Source organism: Bubalus bubalis, chromosome 18, assembly GCF_019923935.1.
Source record: "Bubalus bubalis isolate 160015118507 breed Murrah chromosome 18, NDDB_SH_1, whole genome shotgun sequence".
Classification (NCBI taxonomy): domain Eukaryota; kingdom Metazoa; phylum Chordata; class Mammalia; order Artiodactyla; family Bovidae; genus Bubalus; species Bubalus bubalis.
This window is the reverse complement of record NC_059174.1, coordinates 13,079,645-13,106,226: the sequence shown is the minus strand read 5'-3', so window position 1 is coordinate 13,106,226 and position 26,582 is coordinate 13,079,645. Positions and strand designations below refer to the sequence as shown.

At 53.0% G+C, this 26,582-nt stretch overlaps 1 protein-coding gene across 7 annotated transcripts in view; it reads right to left on the bottom strand.

Moving 5' to 3' along the window:
* The window catches only part of LOC102414710 (BTG3 associated nuclear protein), a 69,064-nt gene that overhangs the window by 6,206 nt on the left and 36,276 nt on the right, over positions 1 to 26,582 (bottom strand). For 4 of the 7 annotated variants that reach the window (XM_044931149.1, XM_044931146.1, XM_044931150.1 and 1 more), the window contains 6 exons: positions 25,966 to 26,141; positions 18,608 to 18,847; positions 14,160 to 14,327; positions 10,701 to 10,831; positions 9,163 to 9,225; positions 7,289 to 7,327 (listed from right to left, as the gene is read on the bottom strand). In XM_044931149.1, coding sequence (XP_044787084.1) covers positions 7,289 to 7,327; positions 9,163 to 9,225; positions 10,701 to 10,831; positions 14,160 to 14,327; positions 18,608 to 18,847; positions 25,966 to 26,141 — 817 coding nt within the window. Of the gene's footprint in view, positions 1 to 7,288; positions 7,328 to 9,162; positions 9,235 to 10,700; positions 10,832 to 14,159; positions 14,328 to 18,607; positions 18,848 to 25,965; positions 26,142 to 26,582 lie in introns of all 7 variants that reach the window. The other 3 variants (XM_044931148.1, XM_044931145.1, XM_044931147.1) reach the window with 1 other exon arrangement.

Here is a 26,582-nt window from a genome sequence, read left to right as displayed (position 1 = left end):
GGAGTCTGCTCAACACCCCCCCAGCTGCCTGCCCCACCCCGCTAGAAGACTGCCCACCCCCTGCCCTGGAGTCTGCTCAACAACCCACGGCCGCCTGCTCCCGCCCCCCAGGAGGGGCTTGCCCCCCAGAGGCCACGTCTGACATCTGATGTGACACACACGGTCAAGCAGGTCTCTGGGCCAAAGGGGCCTGCACCCCATTCTGCCCCCAAGCAGCACTGTCCCACGTCCCACATCCCTCCTGAGGCAGACGGGTGCTCTGGAGTCCTTCGATCCCAGAAGCCCAACGATCCACCATGCCGGCATGTGGAGACGGGTTAGATGAGGCCATGGGGTGGGGCTCAGTGGGTCACTTGCTGAGTGCTCCCTGCTGACTTAAACTCGGTAAGAAGACTGCACCACGTCTTTGAGGAGTTCTTTCTTGTCCCATCACAGTAAACCCAACAGTAATTTTTGTTGAGCCCATGAGGGCTCAACGCTCCCCAGGAGGAGGAGAGGCACGGGCCCCGCCCCCGCAAACATCCAGGAACCATGTGGGGACGTTAACCAGCAAGATGGCCCTTGCCAGCACCCTGGTGCTCCCAGCCTTCAGCCTTCAATGGTGTGCACATCTGCACCTCCCCAACAGTACCTGGCTACAGCCGCCCAACCCAGACAGGGTGACAGGAGACAAGCATCCCAGCCCACCCCGCGCCCTGCACAGGGAACTGGGGGCTGCATTCCGAAGCAGGGGTGCTGCTGGAAACAGCAGGCTCACACAAGAGTGCAGCCGACTACCAGCGACATGTCTGTCTGCACTGCACGCGGGGCACAGACGCCGCCCTGCTGCTGGCGTCAGGATGCCACGCACACGACCACGGTCATCATCCAGCCTGCCTGTGAGCAGACAGGCCCTGCACGCGGCTGAGACCACCAGGCCAGTGGGCTTGCAGAGGGGCAGGGCCCGCAGCTCAAGAGCTGCAGCCTGGACACAGGGCACACGTGTCCTCGTTTGTTACCCCGAGCGCCTCTCGGCCCAGGAGAAAGTGGGGACTCAGGCTAACTCACATGCCCAGGACCACAAGCCAGAGAAAACAAGCAAACACAAGAGGCTCTGAAGGCACTGGGCGGCCCCTCAAGGCTGCCGGGCACACCACTACACCACAGCCAGTCAGGAGGGTGGGCGCGTTAGGAAGAGTCGAGCAGGAGAACACAGACCAGACAGTGGGAACCTCACCATGCCAGGTGACGCTAGAGAACTCTCCCTCTAAAGGGTAATCTCTCTCCACCAGCCTCCGTGAAGAAAGGGATTTGAGCCTTTCTCTCCACCTCTTTGGCTTCTCTCCTGGCCAAACACCTGCCCGTCTGTCCTCATCTACCTGGGGTTACCCTCTAGCTCTGGGGAGCTCAACTCAGATGCCAGTGCAGCATTGCCCCAAATGTAAGACCCACCCAGCAGTCACGTCCTTAATGCTGACTTGTAAGGAACAGCCGCTTTCCTTTCTGTTTCAGCCCAACTCCGACTGCTGTGCCAGTGTCCCTGGGGGGCTCCCCAGCCTCTTGGCGCCACGTCTAGATGGCCTGTGCGGCTAGGAGCTTCCTGCCACCCTCCGCAGCTCAAGCATCTGTCAGAGGTGTCTGCTCCAGAGTCCATGTCCACTACGAGCCGTATCACTCACCACAAGACGGCCACCCTCAGAGTCTGGGCAGGCCTTCACTGGTCAGCACGTGTGTGTGTGTGTGTGTGCATTTCCTTCACTGCTCAGCACAGGTGTGTGCGTGTGTCCTTGCAAGCACAGGTCACACGGGAACATTATGGGGACGTGGCTGACGGCACCTGTGCCAGCCCAGGGGCGGGGGGGAGGCGGCGCTGACGCGCTGCGGGGCCGCTCAGCGAGCCGTCTGCGCGCTTCACTTTGGGGGTCAACATGAAACGTCAGCCTGCACTCTTAACATCAGTGACTGTGTCTGTCTACACATGAAAATAATTCTATATCAGTTTTCTACCCTGAATGCCTACCATGCTCAGGCACCTGTCAGCTCAAGGGTCCTTCCACCCCTCCTTCCCTCATCTCTCACACAAAATACCTGCCAGGTGTGCCAGACACTCTCCAACCCAGGGGCACGTCACACCAATTTCACTTTACTCGGGGGCAGGACGTTCATCTCAGTACCTGACTACAGGAAATGCAGGAGAAGCCATCCTGATTCCTCGGAACCTTCTGGACCAGAAGTCAACCTCTGCTGCAGAGGCTCTGCCAGATTCTGAACACGACTTCCCCAGGGCCCAGACTGGGATCCCGCCCACCAACCTCAGACTCCAGACCCATCAGAACAGCGGCTTCAGTCTCATGCCCAGGCACCCTGATCACACTGTGCCCTGATTTCTAGAGGTGTGATTCCTTACACCCACAGTGAAGTTAACCTCAAGAGAACTCAGAGGTTCACTCACAAAGTGAGGAAAAAAGTGGCAAGTGACACTGCGTTTGGAAGGCCACTCTGCTGCAGTGACTCTGCTGCCACGTGGCTCGAGGGCACCCTCGTGTCCCGGCCCTGTGAGAACTCGGCTCTCACTCTGCAGGTCCTCAGGTGGTCCTGTTTCCCCTGGCGTGGGGCAGCCCAGTGCCAACTCCAGACCCCACGTGCCCGAGTCCACTGTATAAAGCTCAGATGCTGTGCACGGGGCAGCCACCCGCTTGAGACTGCAGCCCCCAAGTCCAGACATGCCTGCGCTAAGAGGATGGAGAACTGTCCTCCAGGGTCTGCCTCATGGGCGGTCACGGCGCCTGGAGTCTGCTGGGGGAAAAGCTGGGGCCGGGCAGACAGGAGGGACACGTCCCCATGGCACCTCCCATCTCCTGTCCCTGACTGTAAAGAAGTGAACCATCTGGAGAGACAGCCAGCACTTCATGGGGCAGCCCCATCAGAGGGCTCAGCTTCCACCCACCCTCCGCCAAACCAGAAACTGACAGAGTCAGCCTGTGGAGCAGGAGGGGTATCTCGCTTCGTCCTGGAGGACAGCAGCTCCCTGACGGAGTCTGGAGCAAAATTCTTGGGGGAGGATCCTTAGCTGCTCTGTGCCGTCACCCGAACGCCAGGACGCTGGCCCAGCACCGGCGTGGGCTCCAAATTGCCCGCAGGCCCCTCTCAGAAAACAGGCAGGGACAGAAGAGCTTCAGAAGACTCCAGAGAAATCACCAAGCCTTCCTATGTAGAAAAAGCTTTATAACTTGGGCCACACTGAAAACAAATTTGGAATGACTCAGAAGTCACCATTTTTCAGCCTACTGAGCTATGAGTTTCAGGTAAGCTCTCCTCTGTAAATTTCCAGATAATAACTCATGTCTAAAATCATCAATGGACATATGGTACGTTTTTAAATGGCTTAAAAACACAAGTGCAGCAACATGCCTTCAACCAACAGGTATCTTACAGTTAACTAATGCCACTGCACTCACTCACCAACAGGGAATCACCGAGTGCTGAAAAGTCACACTACAGTGGGTGGGTGAAGAACCGAAATGAATAAAGTTTCAATCTAATGGAATCAAAGCTATTTAATTGAACATTTCAAACATATATTTGAAAATGATAAAATGGATCAGAAACGATTCTCCAATTTGAAGGCCTGTCTCTCCTCCCTTGACCATCTGGAGTCAAAGCCTTTGAGGTGAGACTTGACCAAAGGGGTTCAGGGCCATGGGCGATCATCCAACAATAGGAAGAGCCTTGGGGGTTTTACTGTAAAGCTACTTGGCCTCAACCAACATGAGCCTCCAAAGACAATGTGATTCCAACAACCTATGATACTGGAATCACGTACACAAGTAACTGCAACATGCAACTTCCTCTTAAAAGCATTACCGTATGTTTCCAGCCTAAATCTCAGTCAACGTCCTCCTGGCCTTGTCCAACCTGAAACCATCTTGTTTGGAACAACTCCAGGGACAGGTGACAGGCCCAGACTGACATGCTGGGGGCACTAACTAGTTACCCTCAGCCTGAAGCTGCCTTCCCTGCTGCCCACAGGCCCAGGAGACACTGAACGGTGAATCCTGGGCGCTGGGTACCCTCCCACAGCCCCAAGCCTCCTTGGGAGAACAGGATTCCTGAGGAATGGAACTGGGAGCAGGAGACCAGGGCCGACGGGGCCAGCTGCCTCAGGCAGGGTGACGGCCCACAGCGCCACACTCAGAGAGACAGAAGACGCAGGGCTGCTTCTGTGACCTCTCTAGGATATTTCTGGGAACCAGTCAACACCAAACTTTCTCTACATCTGACCTTTTATAGATTAAACTATATTTTCCACCGTTTCTGGTAGAGAAGACTTTTCCGAGAGGGATTAATCCCAAGCTACCTAGGTTCTCCAAGAAGTGTGTCTGCATTTTGGCAGGAACGTATTTTCTTGAAGGAAACGTTTTTCTTAGAAGTGAAGTGACAGTGTGTGCTGGTGGCAAGGTGTTCGCAGACCACTGACAGTGGATTGGAGCCCCTGGGATGGCAGAGACTGCTCCAACGCCACAGATAAAGGACCCTGCACGCACACCATACCCCCCCCCCCCACACACACACACAGCCCTTCTTCTCATCCACTCCAAAAAAGATCTACACATAAAATGTTGGATACTTCCCATCTCTTCTAATCTTTTTCCCAGCTGGGTTTATAAGGCCTCGTTTTACGGAAAAAATTCTGAAAGCTACTGAAATTCAACTTTAAGCAAAGTATAAGGACGTACACAAAAGCCAAAGATGTCGAGAGAGGCTTCAGAGTCTCAAGAAAGCCAGAGCTGTTTATCTAGATCCTGAGGAAACATCTCACAGATGCAAGAGGAACGTGGCCACATCACCATGCGGCCTGACTTTCTGTAAGCCACGTGAACCATGTGTGTGTGTATACATGTTTGTGTGTGTCTGGCATATTCATCACTACAGAGATGGGCTTACCAGAACATACCCATCTCCCAGGTTTCCAAGTGTCCTGATGTCATTCAGCCTGCAGACACACACAAACCTTTTTCATACACATTTTAGATTACATTAACCACAACTGTAAAAAAATAAAAATCTTCTACCAAAATACGCATCTAGTTGAAACAGTATCAAACCATTTCATGGTTCCCAATATAAAGAGCCTGCAGTCTTTAAAGATTTCTCATGAAGCAAAAATTTCCAAAATATAGACAAAATCAGGCCCAATTCAAATGTTCCAACAGATATGATGCTGCCTGATGACAGAGTAGAGACATCCCACTAGGTCATAATCACCTGACCCAAAAATCCCTGGCTCCATACCCAGGTGCCTGCTGAATGCATGGTGCCACAGGCGGGAAACAGCCCACGGGTCTGGCTCCTACCTTCCTCACACGCTCAGTCAACACTGGGGCTGACCGAAACGACAAAGGCGCCAGCACCCTCCCGGGAGCACACTGTGCCTGGGCGCTGACGAGCCCTGCAAACAGAGGCACCTCTTCCCAACAGTCTGCTCGGGAGCACGACTTTTTAGTCACGCCAATAAATGCTGGGGTCTTTGCTTTGTTTTCTTAAACTCCCCCCAAATCAAGATGAACAGAATGCAAAATGTACCCCAGAAATTGCATAACTCTAGATTTTCTTAGATCTCAATTTTTTAATGTAGAAAAGGACATCTTAAGACTAAAGCAAAGAGGAACTAAAGAGCCTCTTGATGAAGATGAGAGGAAAGTGAAAAGGCTGGCTTAAAACTCAACGTTCAAAAAACTAAGATCATGGCATCCAGTCCCATCACTTCATGGCAAATAGATGGGGAAACAATGGAAACAGTGAGAGACTTTATTTTCTTGGGCTCCAAAATCACTGCACATGGTGAGTGCCGCCATGAAATTAAAAGACGCTTGCTCCTTGGAAGAAAAGCTGTAAGAAACCTAGACAACGTATTGAAAAGCAGAGACATCACTTTGCCAACAAAGGTCTGTCTGGTCAAAGCTATGGTTTTTCCAGTAGTCATGTATGGATGTGAGAGCTGGACCATAAAGAAGGCTGAGCTCCAAAGAACTGATGCTTTTGAACAGTGGTGCTAGAGAAGACACTTCTGAGTCCTGTGGACAGCAAGGAGATTAAACGGTCAACCCTAAAGGAAATCAATCCTGAATATTCACTGGAAGGATTGATGTTAAAGCTGAAGCGCCGACACTTTGGCCACCTGATGCAAAGAGCCAACTCATTAGAAAAGACCTTGATGCTGGCAAAGAATGAAGACAGGAGAAGGGGATGACAGAAGATGAGATGGTTGGATGGCATCACCAACTCAACGGACGTGAGTTTGAGCAAGCTCCCGGAGATGGTGCAGGACAGAGAAACCTGGCATGCTGCAGTCCATGGGGTCACAAAGAGTTGTACACAACTGAGCGACTGAACACCAGTTAAACAAAATCTTAACGATACACTCTAATTATAAAAAATGCACCCAACTTTACCATCGGCCAAGTTGCCCCAACAACAAAGCACACAGTTAATAGTCGTGTCAAGTTTCTCGATGGGGGTTTTATGCCACTCGGGTGGGTGGGCTGAGGTCGACGCTAGGGCTGACAGGGTAACCACCAACCCACCTGCCTGAGCAGGGGGCTCACTTTCAGGGCTTATGGTGTGTGAATCACCCAGCAACCGTCTCCATAGGAATCTGCTGGGCCTCTTCTGGCGCTCGGGCAAGACCCTGCCTCTATAGGAAGAACACAGCCCTGCCCTTCAGCAGCTCACGATCAAGCTGCACGGGGCCCAGCGTGGGTGCCAAGAGATGCCGCATGCCTCCCTGCTGACCACCTCACAGCTCATCCTCCCGATTCAGAGCAGGACACGGACAGCCCACACCGCCCTCCGGAGGGGGGTCACCTCGGGGCCTGCGTGTCTGCGTCCCAGCTCTCAAAAGCTGGCCACATCCCTTGGGGGCCTGGCCACCATGCTGTGAGGCCCCAGGCCACGCTGTGAGGCCCCAGGCCACGCAGGGAGCCTGCATGAGGACCAAGGGGTTGGGGGGACAGCCCAGCTCCAGCCCAAGGAGCAGCCCTAGACACAGCAGGCCCCTGGGCCTCTAGATGGCCTGGGGACTCCACAGCTCTGGACAGTTCACATCAGGTGAGCTCAGTGAGGGTTTCTGTGTCTTTTTCTCAGGACCAAAAGAAAATGGCAGTGATTAGAGTTTGACAGAAATAAACGGGAACAAAATCTGCCTTATATTGCAGACAGAGACTGCACAGCGGCCCAGGGCCCCGCCATCCACAAGCCCCACCCTGCCTGCAGCAACACGAGCTGGGACCCACCACAAGTGAGCACTTACCTGCCCATCCTGTCCCACGTGGTGTATCTGCAGATTGCCCTGCAAAACAGATTAAAAAAAAGGCAATCAACAACGCTTCAAGACTCAAGACACAGAGGCAGGAATGTCCCCAGGCCGTTTGTGAGAATCAGCAGGACTGTCAACATCCATTCTACAAAAACACAATCCTCCATAGCCATAAAAACCTCAAAATACTTAAGCTACATTTACAAATACTATTTTTTCTTACAAAAAAACAAAGCAAACCAATTAAAAAACATTGGACATAACCCCCAACCCTGACTCCATATGAAAATGTTATTTTCTTCTAACTTTTTACTTGGAACCAATCTTAGACTCACAAGAAGAATTTAAAGTAGCCCAGAGAGGTCCCACACTCCCCCACGAGACCCTGGACACATCACTGTGGCATTACTGCAACCAGGAAACCTGTGGGACACAATGCAATTAACCAGACCACACATATACCAGGATCTCATCAGCTGGAAATCCATTTTCATTGGTTTAAAAAAATAGTTGCTTTAAGTCTGGTAGGCTCTGCTAAACATCTCTCTACGGATATCCTCATTTTGACAAAATAATTACCTAATTTTTAAATGAACAAGGTAAAGTTTTAATGTGATGAGAAGACTAACTGCATGCTGTAACTTATTACAAAGTAATCATTATACTATCAGCAACTGCTTCTAATTCAGTACACCCAATTCCTAATGGAAGCAAAAAACACTAGGTTCTATGGACAAAGGATTCAGTTAAGGAAACTGGAGGAAAAGTGAGTAAAATCGATAATAAAAATGGAAATTCAGAAGTACTCTAGTGAAGTTTTAGAAGAAACAGTATAAAAGCAACACACGTTGCTTCCTCCTTATCCCACCCTTGCAGATTTCCTTCAAGAGCCCCCATCGAGGGAGGTGGCAAGGCAGGTGAGCTGGTGGATGCCCGGCCCTCTGTGGGTGTGGCGCCTCACCCGTGCCCAGTGAAGTGAAGCCCCAGACAACTGGGGGTGCCCCCACTTAGCCTGCAGTCTGCTCCCCCACCCCAGCCCCCACAACCTGCTGCTCTGTGTGAGATCACAGACACCCCCTTAAGAATGTTGAGCCAGCAGGCCCACAGGACTCTCCTGGGACCTGGGACCCAGAGGTTGGGGGGTAATAGCCCTGAAGCAGGAAGCAAGCCCATCCCTCAGCTCCACCCACACTGGGCACAAAGGTCAGGGTGTGGGTCCAGGGTCCTAGACAAGGTGCTGGGAACCACGCTGGCCACAGTGGACGGCTCCCAGCCCCAGCCCTTCAGCCTCTCCTTTGGGAAGAAGGTGGGAGTCAAGCTGACCTTCCCAAGCCAGGCGCCCCGTGGCAGCCGCCACGCACACAGAGGGCAGGCGTGCAGCCAGAAGCCCCCGCCTCCATCCTTACTATGGGTAGCAGTAAGGAGGACGCCAGTGGGGAGAGGCCAGAGAAAGCTGCGAGGCGGCTCACAGGCCTACATGTACTCTCTCACAGGACTCCCACCCCCTCAAGGCGGGCACCAGCCCCCAGGGCAGAGGAAGCCGAGACCGGTGGGGAGGATGGTGAGGCCGCAGTCTGTGGCAACCCTCTTATGCTCCTCCCACCCCTGGGCTGGAGTGCAGGAAGGTCTGTATCTCAGGTGAGACAGCAGTCCAGAGGGCAGCTCTCCAGGAGCAAAAGCCTCCATACAGTGTCCAGGAACAAACCCTGACAGCCACCGGCGCAGCCAGGGCAGGAAGGTCCCCAGAAGCGCACATCAGGGGGTTGCTGCCGAACGCCTGTGTCACCCGGGGCAGCCCAGTGGTGATGCGCACTACAGGGGTCGGAGTGCAGGAGGCCTGTGGGCCCCGGGAGGGCTGGTGGACTCACCTCACTGTCCTGTGTGATCTGCACCTGCTCCCCCTGAGGCACCTGGGCGATGTGTAGGTGGCCCTGTGGGATCCGCAGAAGAGAAGACACAGGAAGCATCAGGGCAGACAGGAGACACCCGCTCCTGACTCACCCTCACAGCTCGGGACAAGACAGTGGAGGCCAGAGCCGCCAGAGTCACAAAGCACTGTGTGAGCTACTGACCCGCCTCCCAAAGGACCACTTTAAGACCATAACACTAACATTTTGCAGTCATTCTTAAAGGGGCAACGAGGCCTAGGAAAACTCTGCTGACTCTTTAAATGTCACTAAACGAGCAAATTTAAGAATGTGAAGGACACACAAAAAAGAGGAGAAACCAAAATTTTCCAGAAAACTGAAGTTTTTGGTGTGTTTTTTTTTTAAATCGTACTATCAACCGGGAGGGACCAGAAACTGTGGACTTTCAGGAAGCGCCCCTAGTAACCTGGGGGTGCCCGAGGCCACAGAGCAGCATGACTAGAAAGGTGAGTGGCTGCTGTACCTGTACCCACACGGAGAACAGGTCAGTCAACTCTTTAAATCAATGACTATGTAAACAACTGAAGTAAACATTAATAAATATAGTTCCAAAGAATCAAAGACTCCAACTAAAATGTTTGCAGGTACAGGCAGACAAGTAATTACTGTAAATCTTAACTTTGCTCAATGAAATGAATATCCCTTATCTTATTTAAAATTCTACCTTAATCAAAATGGGCCTGAAAATAAACCACTGAAGAGTTCTCTGTGGCGTTCATGTTACCATGTCTATACAAACCCTGCATCACAGTTATCTACTCTGGAATTCTTTCAGAGAGCTTCCTCACTAACGAGCTAAGAGTCACTGCCTCTGGGACTGTCAGCTAAACAAAGAACCACTGTTTGTAGCTGCTCTGTCTCCCCTGGAAGAAGACACGCCCCTCACAAGTGCCCCCTGTGCTCTCAGGAACCTCTCTCTCTCCGGATGGTGTGTAGAGTGCAGCATCTAACCAGGTGTCCAGGAGGCTGCCCTGCCACGAGCCCGCCGGCGAGGAGGCTGGGTGACGAAGCACCCCCAGGATCCCCAGAGAGTTCCTGCCTGCTCTTTGGCCACGGGACCCACGAAGGGTTGGGAGGGATGTCCACCTGGGCCAGCAGAGCACGAGGCGGGGCCAGGCGGGCTGGGGGGCCTGGGCGCCACGCAGAGGGGGCACTTGTCACCCAATCCAAAGAAGCTACACGCTAAGGCCTCCAGCTTCCTCCGCTGGCCCTCAGTACAGGGTGCCCGTGCTTCTGAGCTGAGGAAATACCTAGGACACATCATGGTGCCCCAGGAAGACGGGCAGAAGTGCAGAGTTGCAGGGACCAGGGTATCTGTGAGCTGTAGAAGGCCTACCCTAACTGCTTCTGCTTTGATTTGGCACTGGACCCCTCCCCCAAGCTGTCAGCGGGGTCCAGAACCGCAGGGAAAGCTGGTCATGCCCCCAACCCTCCCCTCCCCTCCCGCCCACGAGGGCAGACTGGCAAGAAGTACGTACTACTTGGACCTGCCCGTCCTCCCCGATCTGGTGGATCTGGACCTGCTGAGCGTTGGCCAGGGCGTAGTGCAGGGCCTGTGGGGGCGGCTGCTGCAGCTCACTGGCGGGTGGCGGCGTGCTCATCATGGTCTCTGCAGGGAGGTACACACGGGCCTGAGAGATCAGCCCAGGCTGAGCCCACCTCTGCCTTCCCCTGCCGCACAGGGAGGAAGGGGGAGCCCTCCATCCTGGACTTGGCAGCTCCTGGATGTGCAGCGTCATGAGCAGCAGCTGTTCACACGGCAGAGATCTCTGACCTGTGGACAGAGATGAAGACCCGACCACCCCTGAACAGGGACGGTTCCCAGCCACCCACTGGGTATAAGTGAAGCTCCTCAGATGAAGCAACAAAAGTGTAAAACAGGAAGAAAGTAGACACTAAACTCTGTTTCAGACCAGCCCAAAGTAGGATTGCTCCATGGATTATTTGGGGGAAAAGCCCTACCAGCTCAATGAAAGGTAAACTTTTCAATAAAAGTTTTGTTGTCGTTTAGTTGCTCAGTTGTATCCAACTCTGCAATGCCATGTACTATATAGCCTGCCACGCTCCTCTGTCCATGAGATTCTCCAGGCAAGAATATTAGAGTGGGCTGCCATTTCCTCCTCCAGGGCATCTTCCTGGCCTAGGGATTGAACCCAGGTCTCCTGTATTACAGGCAGATTCTTTACTGCTGAGCCACCAGGGAAGCCCAATAATAGTGTACTTTCCATGTTTAACCCAAAATGAGATACGTTTGTTTTCATGTGTATCACTTTTAATTGCAATGCTGTCTCAACCAGGAGAATTTTCTTATACACTTACAACATTAGGACTCAAAAAAATTTTAATTATCAATGTACATACATGCTGCTGCTACGTTGCTTCAGTCGTGTCCGACTCTGTGCGACCCCAGAGACGGCAGCCCACCAGGCTCCCCCGTCCCTGGGATTCTCCAGGCAAGAACACTGGAGTGGGTTGCCATTTCCTTCTCCAATGCATGAAAGTGAAAAGTGAAAGTGAAGTCGCTCGGTCGTGTCGGACTCCTAGCGACCCCATGAACTGCAGCCCACCAGGCCCCTCCGTCCATGGGATTTTCCAGGCAAGAGTACTGGAGTGGGGTGCCATTGCCTTCTCCAATGTACATACATATTTTTGTTGTCAAGAATGGATTAGGACTTCCCTGATAGCTCAGTTGGTAAAGAATCTGCCTACAATGCGGGAGACCCTGGTTCGATTCCTGGGTTGGGAAGATCCCCTGGAGAAGGGAAAGGCTACCCACTCGAGTATTCTGGCCTGGAGAATTCCATGGACTGGATAGTTCATGGGGTTGCAAAGGGTTGGACATGACTGAGCGACTTTCACTTTCTAAGAATGGATTACTCAAAAAACTTCTAAAGATAAAGACATATTCAAGTGAAATTCCTTGAGAAGTGGAATACAGGCATGAATGGAAGGACACAAAAGATATAAAACATCTGATTCTCGAAGAACAGACTTTTAGTGCACTTTTGATAGCTAAATGGTACCTATCAACCTGACATGGTATAGACTCCACTGACTACCTTTTAAAAACTTACAATATAACAGCATTAAAATGTTAACATGTGCAACACATCAGAAACCTCAGTTACTGAACTAACCACGCAATCAATAGCTCCCCACAAGCATGCAACTTCGTGAAAACCAATTTAAACCCATGTTTTATAATCTATATTGATATCAAAATCCAGTGCAAAAACGGGCCTCGGTTACTTGCTTACAATCCAAGAGCTACGGCAAGTGACGGGAGACAAGGTTTCCTGCTGAGGGAAGACCTCCCTGCCTGCTCCCAGCAGAGAGACACAGAAAGGGCAGCCTCTCACAGACCTTGCCCCCACTGGCTGGCGCTCCTCCACGTCTGGAGAGACACAAGGTCGGGAGCTGGTTCCCTGCGACCCTCACATTCTGAGCCCTACACGGATGCTCCCCGAGAGCTGCAGGGAAAGCACTTGGGGGTGTTTACACAATAAAGGGCAGCCCCTTAAACTCAAGCACATATAAAAATTCACACAGTGTGGCCAGACAGGAGTGTGAAATACAGATGTTTTAATAAATCGATACTTTAAAAGTCCCTTGAAACTAGTGATGTGGTTTGTGCTCAAACTGGCAGTACTAATCCAGCTTTAAATACAGCAGCCTTGGCTCAGATGCTCACCGACAGCATTTACTTGCAGTTCCTCTTCTGTGTGCTGATAATTCAGAAGTAAACAAGACAACCCCAGCTGGAATTACCACAAAGCCCAAATTTACAGAATCCTGGTTGACTGACATGTTCCTGGATTATGTCTGTCACCAGAAGAGCCTTAGGTACCAGATTCGCTGTGTCAGGCCTCGAGTGCACAGGAAGATCAGTACAAAATCCCAGAGGCTCTTCAACCAACCACCCTGTACGTATCAAGTTTGAGAGAAACATCAAGTCAACAGGAAGTTACAGAAACTGACAGAAGAACGTGCTGTTCCGTGTTTCTCTCAAAACTCTAAGGGCTCCAGTGCCTGAGGAAAGGGCCCTCTCTGGCTCCCAGGAGACCAATCTCCTGAGAGCAGCCCGAGCCCACCCCAGAGGTGCAGCGTGGAGAGCTGGGTGGACGGAGGCAGCAGCGCGCCCTGTAGCACCAAGAAGTCCGCCTCTGAGACCCAGAGGACAGCTGACCCAGCAGGATGACAGGGGGGTCCCCTGCCCCTGAGAAAGCTCTGGTCATTCCAGCCATGGAAGGTGCTACTGGACTCTGCAGACCTTCCCAGGGCCGGCCAGAGTCCATCCCAAAGGACATGTCCTGAGAACCGGAGCCTGCCCAGCATTGGCACTGAAGAGCCTGTTCGCCACCCACAAGAGGACACAAGGCCAACGGCCGCACCGAGCTGCTCAAACTCACAGCCTCTCAGGAGGAACACTGCTGTGTTTATAAATAGAGAACAAACGAACCGAAGACACAAAAGTGCCATTAAACCAAATTACTGTCATTCAGCTGAAAGAAACACTAGTAACTGGAAGGAAAATGTTTAAATAAGTGAGCGAGAGTAAAGATGAAGCGTGTCATCATCAGCCCCCGCTAGAAACCAAGCCTGAGGGGCAAAGGGCGCTTTAGCAGCCAGCCCAGCCTCCCCCACCCCGGCTTGGACCCGGTCCAGGCTGGCTCAGGGCCTCACACAGGTGCTAGCTGGAAACACAGAGCTCCAAGACTGCTGCCCAGATGGGGGATCTGAACACCATCCCGAGGGGCGGCCAGAGAGCCGGCCACAGGCCAACCCGCCGGAGGTCCTGGCTGAGACCCTCGTGATACTGCCGAGCCCAGGACGCTCCGCTCCTTGGCACCTGCACGGGAGCCTCTCCCAGGGCACGAGCGGGCACGGACCACGCTGCCTCTGACGGCCCCAGATCACCCACCCAGCTGCCCACAAACCTGAGGCTCCATACGAGGACGAGGACGGAGTCCTCCTGGAGAAGCTCTTGACGGCCAGGCTCTGGCCTCGCTGTTTTCGCCTCCAAGCTGTCCGACACTTGGAGTCGATACTCTGTTTGATTCGATACCAGTCGGATTCCGTGATTCCAAACTTATAGAAGAGGTGACCTGCAAAACACATCCGAAGGGAGGAAGGTGAGGCGCGGCCTCCCGCCCAGCTGTGGTCAGGGCATGGCGGGAACAGAAAGCCTGACAGGCAAGAGCCACCTTGGGCATGCCTGTCATGGGTGACGACGGCTTTCCATTCATTTAACTTGGAACTTTTTTGCCCTGATCCACTCACACCAGAGGGAGACAAGCTACGAGCTAGAGGTGAGGGTTCCCACAGGCGTCCTGGATGCCCATGCTCCAACTGTCTACCCAGATCTCGTACACAGCCTTCCGGGTCCCGAGGCCAAGACAAAGTCAAGGGTCCTGAGAGCTTTACCGAAACTGAAGCTTGTCACCCCTTTCGCGCTGCCCAGCCACCTCCTTCCCTCCTCTCACGTCTCAGCTCCAACGCGATCCAAATGATCTTCCCCTCCATCAGCCCACTTGACCCCAGAACCTTCCCAACTGCCACCCCCTAGATATTGATGATATTTACTCTGTTTCCTCCACAAACACAGGGGATCTTTGTTCTGCTCACCCATGCCTGCCAAGAACCCAGAACGTCCAAGCAAGGACAGACACATCAATGTTTGTTGACTAAATGCTGATTACAATTCATCTGAAGACATTCTTCCACAGCTATTTGAGTCTGAGGCTTATGGAAGTTCCCTTGCCTCCCCATCTGCCTCCTCAGTCAGAACAGAACTCCCTAAAGGTAGAGACCAGCCTCCTCCCTGGAGCCCTCGCACACCCAGCCTAGTGAGCATCACGTCCACTGACCGCTGGCCCCAGAGAGGCAGGGACACCAGGCTGCAGCCCACCAGCACCCTCGCTGGTGGCCCCTACATTACGGCAAGCTCTCAGTGTGCAACATGGGCATCTGAGACCCCCTCTCCCACAGGAGATCCTGCCCTGCCAGCCCACCCATCTCTCAGTGGACCACCTCATCTCTTCCCTGTGCTCAACTGATAGAAACTGTCAGGAATGTGCAAACCACAAGAAATGCTTTTCACCAGGGTGACCTCCTGTCTAGCTGGTCACGAAGCTCCACTGAATAGAGAGAAAATAAGTGGATGAAATCCAAAAATTTAATAAGAAGATTAAGCTGAAAAACTTCCTGTTTTGACTGCTAAGAGCACCAAGTCTGGAGTATCTGCTGAGAGAGAAACTGATGCCCCAAATCTGAGATCTGCTCTATGGGGACCACACAATCTAGAAAGAATCAAAACAAAGGGAGTGTCTGTTTTCTTAAGTAAACTATATTTTCTTTTGTCAAAACACCTCTTGACTTTTTGTGAACATAAGCTAAGACATTTTTAACTCTAAACAGAATGACAACCAAAATGTCTGTAATCCTGATAAAGAGTAATGGGGTTAAGGAGGGCTGGGTTTAGGGGATCGGCAGGGCTGCGGCACCTCCGTGCTGGTTTCCAGGTCATCTCTAACCAGAGTCGTCCCTCACTATTTACTGAGGGATGGCTCCATGCAAGGGATGGCTCTAAGTGCAGGGCAAGCTCACAAAGTCCCAGCCAGTTATTCACTTGAGTGACAAGAGAACCCAAGTACCGGCCACAGTTACAATAGAACTCAAACACTGACTGAGTCCAACTATTGGAACTACAATCGTATAATCACTGGGGACTGACCACTAAATACAGTCGTACAGTCACAGGAACAGCCAGCTACTGACTACAGCTGCAGAGGTGCCCAAACACAGGCAAAGAGCTGATGACCACACGCATGTCCACCACCTCGTCAGGGGCCTGCTCCAACACAGACGGACCCCTGCAGACCACCCTCCGGCCCCTCCTGACTTCTGTGCAAGGAAAACACCTTCCAAACGCCTCGAGGGATTAACAAGATTATGCAAACTTTCAGAACATGTTACTAACAGAAAAGAATATATACAAGACACATGAAGGTGTACAAATATAAGAAACAAACGAAAACGTTAATACTTAAATTCGACTTTGTAAAAACCAACCTGCCAGTTTAAAACCTGGCTTATGTCCTTTAAAGAAAAAATACACATTCTCATAGTTCTGCACTAACCATTTTTAAAAGCTTCTAAGACATCTTATTACATAGTTCCTTCCAACAGTGACTCAAGACTCCAGCTCTATGGCAGATGCCCCCATGATGGCTGCCAAGAAAAACTAATGAAGGAACCAGCAGCACAGATGCCCCCTCACCAAGGGGCTTGCCTCTGCCCCGGGAACCATACGGGGGGGGGGGCACCGAAGGCTGGCGCCACAGCTGGGCTTCCTCTCTTTGCCAAAGGCATCCCTCATCTTTTCTGACAGCTCTGAGCAACCTCAGCTGAGTGAAAGGAGGAGGGAAGCTCCCATAATGAGTGATAAAAAGATTACTTTGAATTAACTCCTTTTCACACTTGCTGAAGCATTTTATCTCAAGTCATTTGATGCTCCTAAGAAAACCTCATGAAATAAGAACGCCACTATCCTCACTTCAGCTCTAAAGCTGAGTTATCAGCGAGGAGTGAGAACCAGCCTGAAAATTCAAGCCTTCGGCACCCACCCACATAGAAAAGAAATGGCCACAGACAGCCCAGAAGCCCCTCCCCACCCCAGCACCTCAGGACTCTCTGTCCCAGCGCTTGGTCTCAGCGGCAGACAAGCCAGCCAGCCCCTCAGCAGCTGGTGGGGGCGTGGGGGACTGCAGTAGGCAAGCCCCACCCCGCCACGGGCGCCCTGCCCCTTGGAGTTTGAGGAGAGCCCGCTCCAGGGTGCCCTGAGAGTCAGGGCCCCACCTGCCTCTGCTTCTCACAGGCTCCCTCCCCCCACCAGCCCACACTGACCACGACTACCTCCCAGCCCCCAGAGAGGCGTGCTGGGCTGGGCCTGGAGGAGCCTGATCACCCGGGGTTCCAAAGAACCCAGGCCCTGAGCACTGTACTGAAACGCGCCCCAAAGTTCACATCCACGCCCAGGACCCAGAACGTGGTGATGCTCCTGGACACAAGGTCGCCGCAGACATGAGGAATTAACCACAGAAGCGGTCACACTGGAGTTCAGTGGGCTCTGAGTGCAGCAGGACAGGGCTGCCAGGAGGAGAGGAGAGAGACACAGACGCACAGGATCACACGGCCATGTGATGACAGACCCTGACTCGTGCTGCTACAAACCATGATGGCCACGGGCCACAGGCTGTGAGCCTCCACCACAGACAAGACAGACTCACCCCCAGCCCTCCCAGGGAGACTGGCTCTGCTAGAACCGTGGTCTCAACCTCATGGCCCCAGACATGGCCAGCCTGTCACACAGAGAGGCCAGTGTCAGCGGGGCTCTAGGTCCCTGTGGACCATCACCAACACCATCTCTGCCCCAGGCTGCCTCGGGAAAACCTGACGACAGTCCTCATGCACACGTGACTCCCATCTGTGCTGCCAAATCACATCTCCCGGCGCTGGGGTCTCTCCATGTTGTCCTCCTCACAGCCGTCTTCAAAGAGCTGTCAGCTCAGGGCCCCGGGGGGCATGCCAGCCTCATCTCTAGTCTCATAAGATCAGCCAGAAGGCTCCCGCAGCCTGAGCAGATGCCTCTGTGACTCACCAGTAAAGCCCTGAGAACTAGGCTTCAGCTCTATCAATTCAATGGGGAAAAGGCAACTGCTCTGTCTTTAGATCCTAAGCCTCACGACAATATGGCCAATTTCTTTACGTTTACAATAAACAGCTCCTTTTTGCACAGAGCATGTGAACTGTATGGCTGGTCATCCCAGCTTCTGGGGGCCCGTTAACCCTGGGGAAGCCTGAAGAAGCTGGCATCCCGCATGTTTCTCGCTCAGTAACTTTGCTCCCTCGCTCAAAGAAGTGCTTGTGATTCAAATGCTAATTTTTTTCCCCACCCCTGGAAAAAACCAAGCAAGGAAAATACTTCTGATAATCAGAAAAAAAGAAAAAATGTAAAACCCAGTCTTGTCCACAGTGAGGTGGATGTGGCTGGCGGTGGTGACAGTGGGTTCCTGACCCAGGAGGTGGCTGGCGTGCCCCAAGTCAGAAGAAGTCTGAAAAAGAAACTGCAGGGACTTCCCTGGTGGGCCAGTGGTTAAGACTCCATGCTTCCACTGCAAGGGGCATGGGTTTGATTCCTGATCGAGGAACTAAAACCCCACATGCCAAGAAGTGTGGCCATAAAATTAAAAAAAGAAAGCTAAGTGTAAGCTAAGTGTACGTGTACGGGGCACCCGCTCCTGACCAGCTCTGACCCAGAGCCGCCCCACCGCACCTCTGGGGGTCCCCTGGTGCCCGCCCCAGCGGGACCAGGGGTGGCACTTACACCGGATGCCGTAGATGGTCAGGGGGTCGAGCTGCTTCTTGCCGTGCTTGCCCTGGCCCGAGAGGTTGGAGACAGCCTGCACCTCGCGGTGGAAGAGGTAGTCCAGCAGCGTGAGCGCCATCTTCTCGGCCGTGCGGCAGTTGGTGCTGATGTGCAGCATGTCGGAGGGGATGATGGCACAGCGCACCCGCATCTCGGGGTTGTTCTCGTCCCCCAGCCACGTGCCGTTGGGGTAGTCCTCTGGAAGACAGAGGGGTCCGGGTGAGCCCCGCGGCCTACAGTGCCCACGCCCCCAGCTTCCTTGAGGGGAGCCTGGGGGGCGAGCGTCTGGAGCTCAGCTCACTCAGGAGGACCTGCCCTCTCGACCTCAGTGAGGCAGCCAGGGACGCTCCCGCGACGGGCAAGAAACCGAAGGAGGAAATGGGGCGGCAGGGCATCAGGGAGGCTGGCACCCACTCCTCCCAGCAGGAGGCAGAAGCCCACCTGTCTGCAAGCCCAGCAGCACCCCGCCAGCTCCATCAGCAATGAGGGGCAACGCTATACCCTGACAGGGGCCAGTGTCCCCGACACGCCTCCCCCGTCTGTCACAGCCTCCCGGGAGTTGCAGGATTGACTAAGTGTGTGAAAGGGCTTAACGCTGTCAAACAAACATCAACTTTAAAAAGCCTCATCTTTCGGCCGAAGGAAACTCCACTTAGGAACGCAAATCAAGAGAATGCTTGACGCTGCTCGCACAGTGGCCGCGTTCCAAGCACTCCTTCTGATCCTCATGTGGAAGCAAGTTGAGGCGCAAGGCGGCCCCTCAAAGCGCCTGCACTTGGGGGCAGGGTGACAGGAGGGGGAGTTAAACCTCACAGGGGGACCCGGCTTCCTGCAAAGGATCGCCAGGCCAGGGGCCTTAAAGTCATGTTCCAGCCAGGCTTGTCACTGTTTCAAGATTTCTCATGAAATTTATTTTGAAATGTCCTGATATTTACATTCTGGCTTCTATGCACAAAAAAAAGGCCCCACAAAGGGCAGCCAACCCGCCCAGCTTTGCCACAGGCCTGGAAAAGAGCACAGGCCAAGAGGCCGGCTGTCTGGAACTTGCACGCTCTGCTCTGCGAGGGCGGCCTCTCCAGGCCAGGCTCCTGAATCACGCAATTTCCTCGAACACCAGGCAAGGCTCAGCAGCCCCATCATGACAACCATGTCACCCCTGGGCTGGCCAGCCACTAGAGGGGTGAGGGAGGCTGGCTCCTGACATTGGCTAAGGACAGAAAACAGATTACAAGTCTGACTTTTGGAACTCAGAGTAAGAGATGAGTAAGAAGAACCACTTCTCAGGAACAGGTTGGTTTGGAGGCAAAGAGCCAGGAGCAGCTTTCTGCCATCAGCCACCTGTGGCATTTACCTGACCACAGAAAAAGCAAGTGGACACATGATCCAAATGTGATGCGAAGGGACTTCTAGAGGCAGTGGCTCAGGCACTGCTGGAATGCCCCAAAGGCACCATCTCCCAGCGAGTTTATTAACTTACCTACAGAGAGTGTCAACTCTATGCCCGGCACTGGGTCTAATGCTCAAGATCTAAACCCTCAGTGAACCTAGAATGACAGGCTTAACGACACCAGAGTGGAAGGACTGCCCTCCACCTGCAGCCATCCGGCCACGAAGCAAGTAGGGGCAGGACGGGGGAGGGAAGCGGGGAGAGAATTGGAGGGGTCACTGCAGGAAGGCGCCCTGCAGGCTGGTGCAAGGACATCGGGCTGCAGGCTTCAACCCCAACCTCCACACCACCAAAGACCCTGCAGTTTTTCTCAGGAACAAGTATTATGAATTCTGTGTAGCCAGCTCCTATGTTTAGACAATATTTTTAAAGCAAACACTGGACAAGAGTTCAGTGTCATTTTCCAAACCGTGAGTCAACATCATGTCAAAGAGATGCCGCGCCTGTGCGTAGAGGAGGCGGGACACCAGGTGGGTCGGAAGGGGGCGCTGGCAGGGGTGTTCTGACTTGGTTTCTCCATCACAGACTCCAACTGACATCAGCTTCCCTGGGGGGCTGCCTGTACACATACCCCTACTTGGCTCCCCAGAGCCTGTGTGCGCGCCGTGTACGTCCCTGCTGGACCCGCAGACCAGAGGCTGGGGAAGGGAGGGGACCAGTGCCGAAAGCCCTCAGCGAGAGGTCCTCTGGTGCCCCGGGCCGGTGCTAGGAGCGCCCACCTGTCCAAGCCCTGGACCTGGCCCTGCTGCCATCCTTCTAGACGACACCCACCAGGAGCCACCAGGCTCCAGTGACGACGGAGGAAACAGGCCGGGGCCACACCATGCCATCCCCCACACACAGAGACACAGGACACAGAGGGCAAGAGGCAGACACTGTCCAGCTGATCTGAGAAGGAGAAACGAGGAAGTGATCTCATCTATGAAACTGAATTCTCAGGAAGGCAAAACACCACGTCCAGTGGATGAACAAGTTTACAAACCAAAACTAATCCTGGTTTTCTACGTAAACAGTAAGCACCCATCATGCTGCCTGATGGAAACTACCCAGGCTTCACAGATGAGCTCTGGGAACCCTGTGGCAGACGTGAGCATGGGAGAACATGGCGAGGAAGTGACCAAACGGCCACCGTGAGCACAGGTGCGAGGCCGCGAGGACAAATCCTGGACCCACGAGGGCTGTTTCCTCACCCAGCTCCCTGCTGACACGTGGCCCCAGCCCTGGAGGTGGCACATGGGCCGCAGGGCAGTTACCAGCACACTCTGGAGGATGAAAGACGTCACTTCAAGCTCCTACACGAGTAGAGGACACAGCACCCTCCACGTTCCCTGGCCCAGATGCTCTGTCCTCACCCGGGGGCACCGGTCACAACTGTCGACACAGCCCTATCTCACCTCTGGCCTGACACGGGGGCCGGAGCCTAGCCTGACAGTGACAATGAACCGTGCCCTTTAAATGTAAAATAAGATGGAGCACCTGCCCACATAAATATTTGAGAAATCTGCCTTTTGACAATTCAAAAAGAATATATTTATTTTGCTAAAATAGCTTGGTCCAGTTTTGGCAGCTGAAACAATAGATTCTAGTAGCTCTATTTAAAAACTACTAGTTGGATTTTAAGAAAAATAAACTTGCTTTCTACTCCAATCATTTAAATCTTTAATTAAATTAACTGACACTTCTGAAAAACCTATTTGAAGAAAACCCTTCAGCCAGTAACTTGAACTTTCTAACCACTCAAATAGCTCAGAATACAAATATGTGTTTCGAGGCTCTATTTTAGTTCCAGGAAAATGAAATGAGGAGAAAGCGATGAAATAAAGAGGAAGACTGCATTCTCAAGGGTGTCGAGTTGAAGCAGAGAAAGCAGCCAGCTGTGTCCCCACCTCCCCACCCGCTGACGTGCACACATACGTGTGTATATACACGCATACACATGTGTACATCATGTGAATACAAAGGCCCACCTCCTGAGCTGGTGGCGCACACCCTGACACGTCAGCCAACACCAGGGAGACGTGACTCCAAGCTGCCCGGCTGTCCCTGGACCGAGGCGTGCGCACCCCTGCATCCCTCTTCTTCAAGTGCAAAGCTGATCATGTAGGGTGGACAGGATGGTCTCTAACCTGTGCCTCCTGCAAGCCAGGACTTCACATGCATTACTGCAACTTAGGGACTCTGAGAAAATGCCCCACGAGGCGTCACCCCACCTCCAAAGCAAAGGGCAACCCCCGAATCCGTGGACTGTGACCTGCACACCCTGCCCATGCCTCATGCAGGCTGGGAGGCCACCAACCACTCCAGACGCCATCTCCCAGCCAAACCCAGCCCATCACCCTAACTCTCTCCAAATATGCCAGGGGCTCACCCATGGGGTCCCAGAAGCCTCTAAGTCCTGTCCAGGTGGCTGTGATGGACGGAAAGGTCCCCCAGATACCCTGGGCTCCGGTCCCCCTCAACCCTCACTGATGACTGGCTCAAATCTCTGCAGCCACAATAGGGGACTGGGGGCACATTTCAGTCTCCAGTTAAAGGATGGTGAACAAGCTGAGAGAGGGCAACCCTCCCCATTCACTACAGGCTTCGGGGCGCATGGGTGACCATGCAGGAGCTGGGGAAGGTCACAGGAGGTCAGGTCCTCAAGGCAGGCCTCTAGCCTCTCCAGGCCAGCCTCAGAGGACACCCTGTGTCATGAGTGGGTGCTGGGCTGCACTTCCGCCAGGCTTTCAGACAGGCTGCCCCAGCTGCTCGTGTATTTCTCTGCGTGTGACATGTAGGCTGTGGGGGTACCGAGGGGCTTGGGAAGGGGCTCAGAGAGGTTTCCAGAATCTGCTTCATGGGCTGCCTCCCAGCACAACCACATACTACCCTTCGTATCCTATGCCGACCCGAGTCCTTCTGAGTGAAGGTATTACACCTTTCTTCAAGGCTCCCGAACCACCTGCTCCTTCCAGGCTCCACTTCCCTGCCACAACCCTGCCCCAGCATACCCCAGGAAGGTGCATAAAATCATTTCACTGACTTGGGGCTTTGAGACATGCACAGGCTGATTTCTGACAATCATTCAGTTTTCATTAAGGTACTTCTCTACTGAAAGCAAGTTCCAAATTATCTTATATGAAGGATTAGTCCAGCTTTGTAAGAATTATCAAATGCATAAACAGCAAGAATTAAAACTCGTCATTAAGAATCTAATGAAATCCCTTCATTAATGAAGAGATCCCATTTTCAGTCCATGCTGGCTAGTCTGTTTCCTTAACTCAGCTCACCAGCTTAGTCGCTGAACTAAGAGACCAAAACCTGTACACACACTGTCAGTACTTAACCAAAGACAGGAGTGAACTACGACCTCTCTCCGCCAGGGGCGGGGTGGAGGGCAGGAGCTAAGGAGTAAGCCTACGGCTCACCGCCCCTCCCATCTAGCACTTCCCTCCGATCCAAATGCAGCCGGTGCTGCAGCAGCCAGAGTGCCAAATTAAGACACAGTAAACCCCTGACACCTCCAGATCTATCAGGGAACAGCACGGCGTGCCAACCCACGCAGACCACGTGGGATTTCTAAGAAATAACCATTCTGAAAATCCGTGGTTCTCTGCAGTGAAGCACAGAAGTACTCTGGTAAGAAGATCAGAGCATGTGTCCAGTGCAGCCCTGGGCTCTTATCAGAAGGAAGAGGACTCTGGCCCCTCAGTGCCTACGAGCTAATGCCACTTCTCCGATAGGCACTCCCCAGGCCTGGCGGGTCAGTCCAGGGAGGGTGTGGCAGGGAAACAGCTAATCTCCCGCTCAGAGCATCCGAATCGCTCGGGATGTTGACCAGACAGCCTGTGGCAGCTCCACAGGACTCGTCCTTGCGTTAGCTCCTCTCCCTGCGTCCTCGTGCACGGCGGCCACTTAGGTGCATGCGCCGTCTCTGCTCCATCTTCACAAACCCCAGGCTAACCGAGGACACTCAACCCGACACTCAGGACGCTGGAACTGCAGGGGGACCTTCCGGAGGACAGGGGTAACCTCCTACTCAGACCCTCAGAAAACCTGTACTTTTCCCTATAGATGTTAATACTAAGAAGCTCAAACTGTGATTCCTTTATGTACATTCACATCTGACTCAGTCTGTAGCTTCCCCCACTGAAATATATTTCACATTAATCATACCACATTAAGAAATAATAGACAACATCTGTTTTTATGATAATCCCAGACTCCCCCAAATGACCCCATGTCATGTTTAGAGCTGATGCCATTAAACCAAACAAATCAGGTCTAAAGTAAGTAGCCAGATCTAGGGAGGTTATTTACCCAAAACCCACATGGATGAAGAATAAAAACTTTCTCTGCAACTGTTGCAAGTGTAATTTTCATTCGCTTTCCACCAGGATGAAGTCAGGAGCACCTCTCTTCCTCACACCTAATGAGTCAGAGACTAGTGCCCCTGACCCAGCGATTCCACTCCCAGGTATCAGCCCCAGAAAAATGAAAACACACACAGAACCCTGCACACAGACGTGCAAAGCAGCACTGCTCACAACACTCAGAAAGTGGGCACAGCCCCGGTGTCCATCGATGAGTGATGGACAAACAGCACGTGTCTCCATGACGGGCCGTCACCCGGCCAGAAAGAAGAATGAAGCACTCGTGCATGCCACAGGAGGGCACTACCGCTTCCCTCAGGTGAAACCTGCACGACCAGCAAGAAGCTGGTCAGAGGCCACGGGATGGAGGACCGGGCACGGGGTCCTGCCCTGGGGTCTCTCTGGGGAAAACACCCTGGACTCGGACAGTGGTGCTGTGCACTCTGTGAACGGACTAAAGCCTGCCAGCACGTCTGCTTTAAGATGGTCGGTTTCATGGAATGGAAAGCTTTTCCCTGTGCCCACTCTGACATCTCAATCCTGCAACTTGTGTTAGAGTTGAAAAGAACTTTGTTTTCAACATTTTAATGTGGTAACAAGTCTTTCAAAAGGGACAATCTTTGTCTGTAGAAAAATCTACACTTTTAGGAAAAAATCAACAACTTGGACAGAGGAGCAGAAACACCCCACCAGCCCTCCCTAGTTAACAAACTACAAGCTTGAGAACTTGGTGACACGATGCTACGTCTGCCGAGTAATCACATCTGTCTTTCCAGGCACTGTCATAAGGCCTGTTTGGGAAACGTTAACTCAACCTTCAAGAGCAGGACAGAGATGCCAGGCAGCAGGAACTCTCTGGAGCACAAGCCAGGCCACCTCCCAGACCCAGGGCCAGGTGAGAGTGGACCCCAGACCCCACAGGAGAGAGGAGGGTCCCCCTACATCACATTGGGCAGGGGCGGCACAGCCCCCCGCATGGCCTCGACCTGGACACTCAGTCCCTCTGAATGGAACCCTGACCCTCATCAGAGACACAGGCCAGAGCTGTGGTCAGACAAGTGAGCCGACCGCCAGCTATCAAGTCACAACTGCCCATCACCAGAACCAGATTCAGCTAGTGAAACTGACTGAAAACGATTATGTAAATCAGTATTAACATGGAGAGATTTCTACCATGCAGTAGGGAGAAGCAAGTTATAGGATGGTAAATAGAGTATGTGATTTATAGAGCTCTCTGGACCAGAAATGTTTCCAGTTATTCTCACTTCCTTCGTCATTTTTATATTTTATCATCTTTCAAAAGCAATAAATACATATTACTTTTCTAAACAATGGGGGAAAAACCTGAGCCCTGTGGGGATTTCACTCTCCATTTGGTCAGAAATTCACACATCACTGCCAGTCACCCCCTCCGTGGTCACCAGTGAACAGTCCACGTGTCGCAGGCCCTGCGGCTCCAGCCTGTGCTGTTCAAGGGCCACTGCACACCCGTTACCTCACGTGCAGAGAGGACGCACCTTCCGAGTTCAAGGTGATGAGGGTGACGTTGTTGCCGATGTTCTGGCTTCCTGACTGCCCGCAGTTGGAGACGGAGTCGCTGGCCTCAGACCCACTCTCTCCGTCCTCGTTGTGGCTGTCCTCCTGACCTGGCACCTTCACCACGATGGTGTTCTGCCGACGCCCGGGCACCGCGCTGCGCGGAAACAGAGACACCAGCAGCGTGGTGAGAGAAGCACGGCAGCACGCGGAGACAGTTCCGCACGCACGCTCCCCCGCACGCCTCGGAGAGACGTACCCCGGCACGCGCACCGCGCCACCAGCCTTCCCGCAGCTCTTTCTGCTCACGTTAACAGCAGGAAGCAGTCTGCGGCTCCGAGAAACTGCACGAAACTCGAAACGTTTTAAGGGAGTGAAATCACAACAGGCTGTGACTCGAGGCCGGGCACACGGCCTCCCGTCACAGAGGGGACCTTGCACAGCACTGCCGTCGGGGTCACAGCAACTTCTTGGAAAGCGTCTGCAGACTCAGATGACAGCCCCAAACTGCTCCGTCCCGGGACATTCTGAACAAGACGTCCCGGGAGGATGCAGCTCTCGCTCCCAACTGTCCCCCGCTGACAGAAGCTGCTCGAGT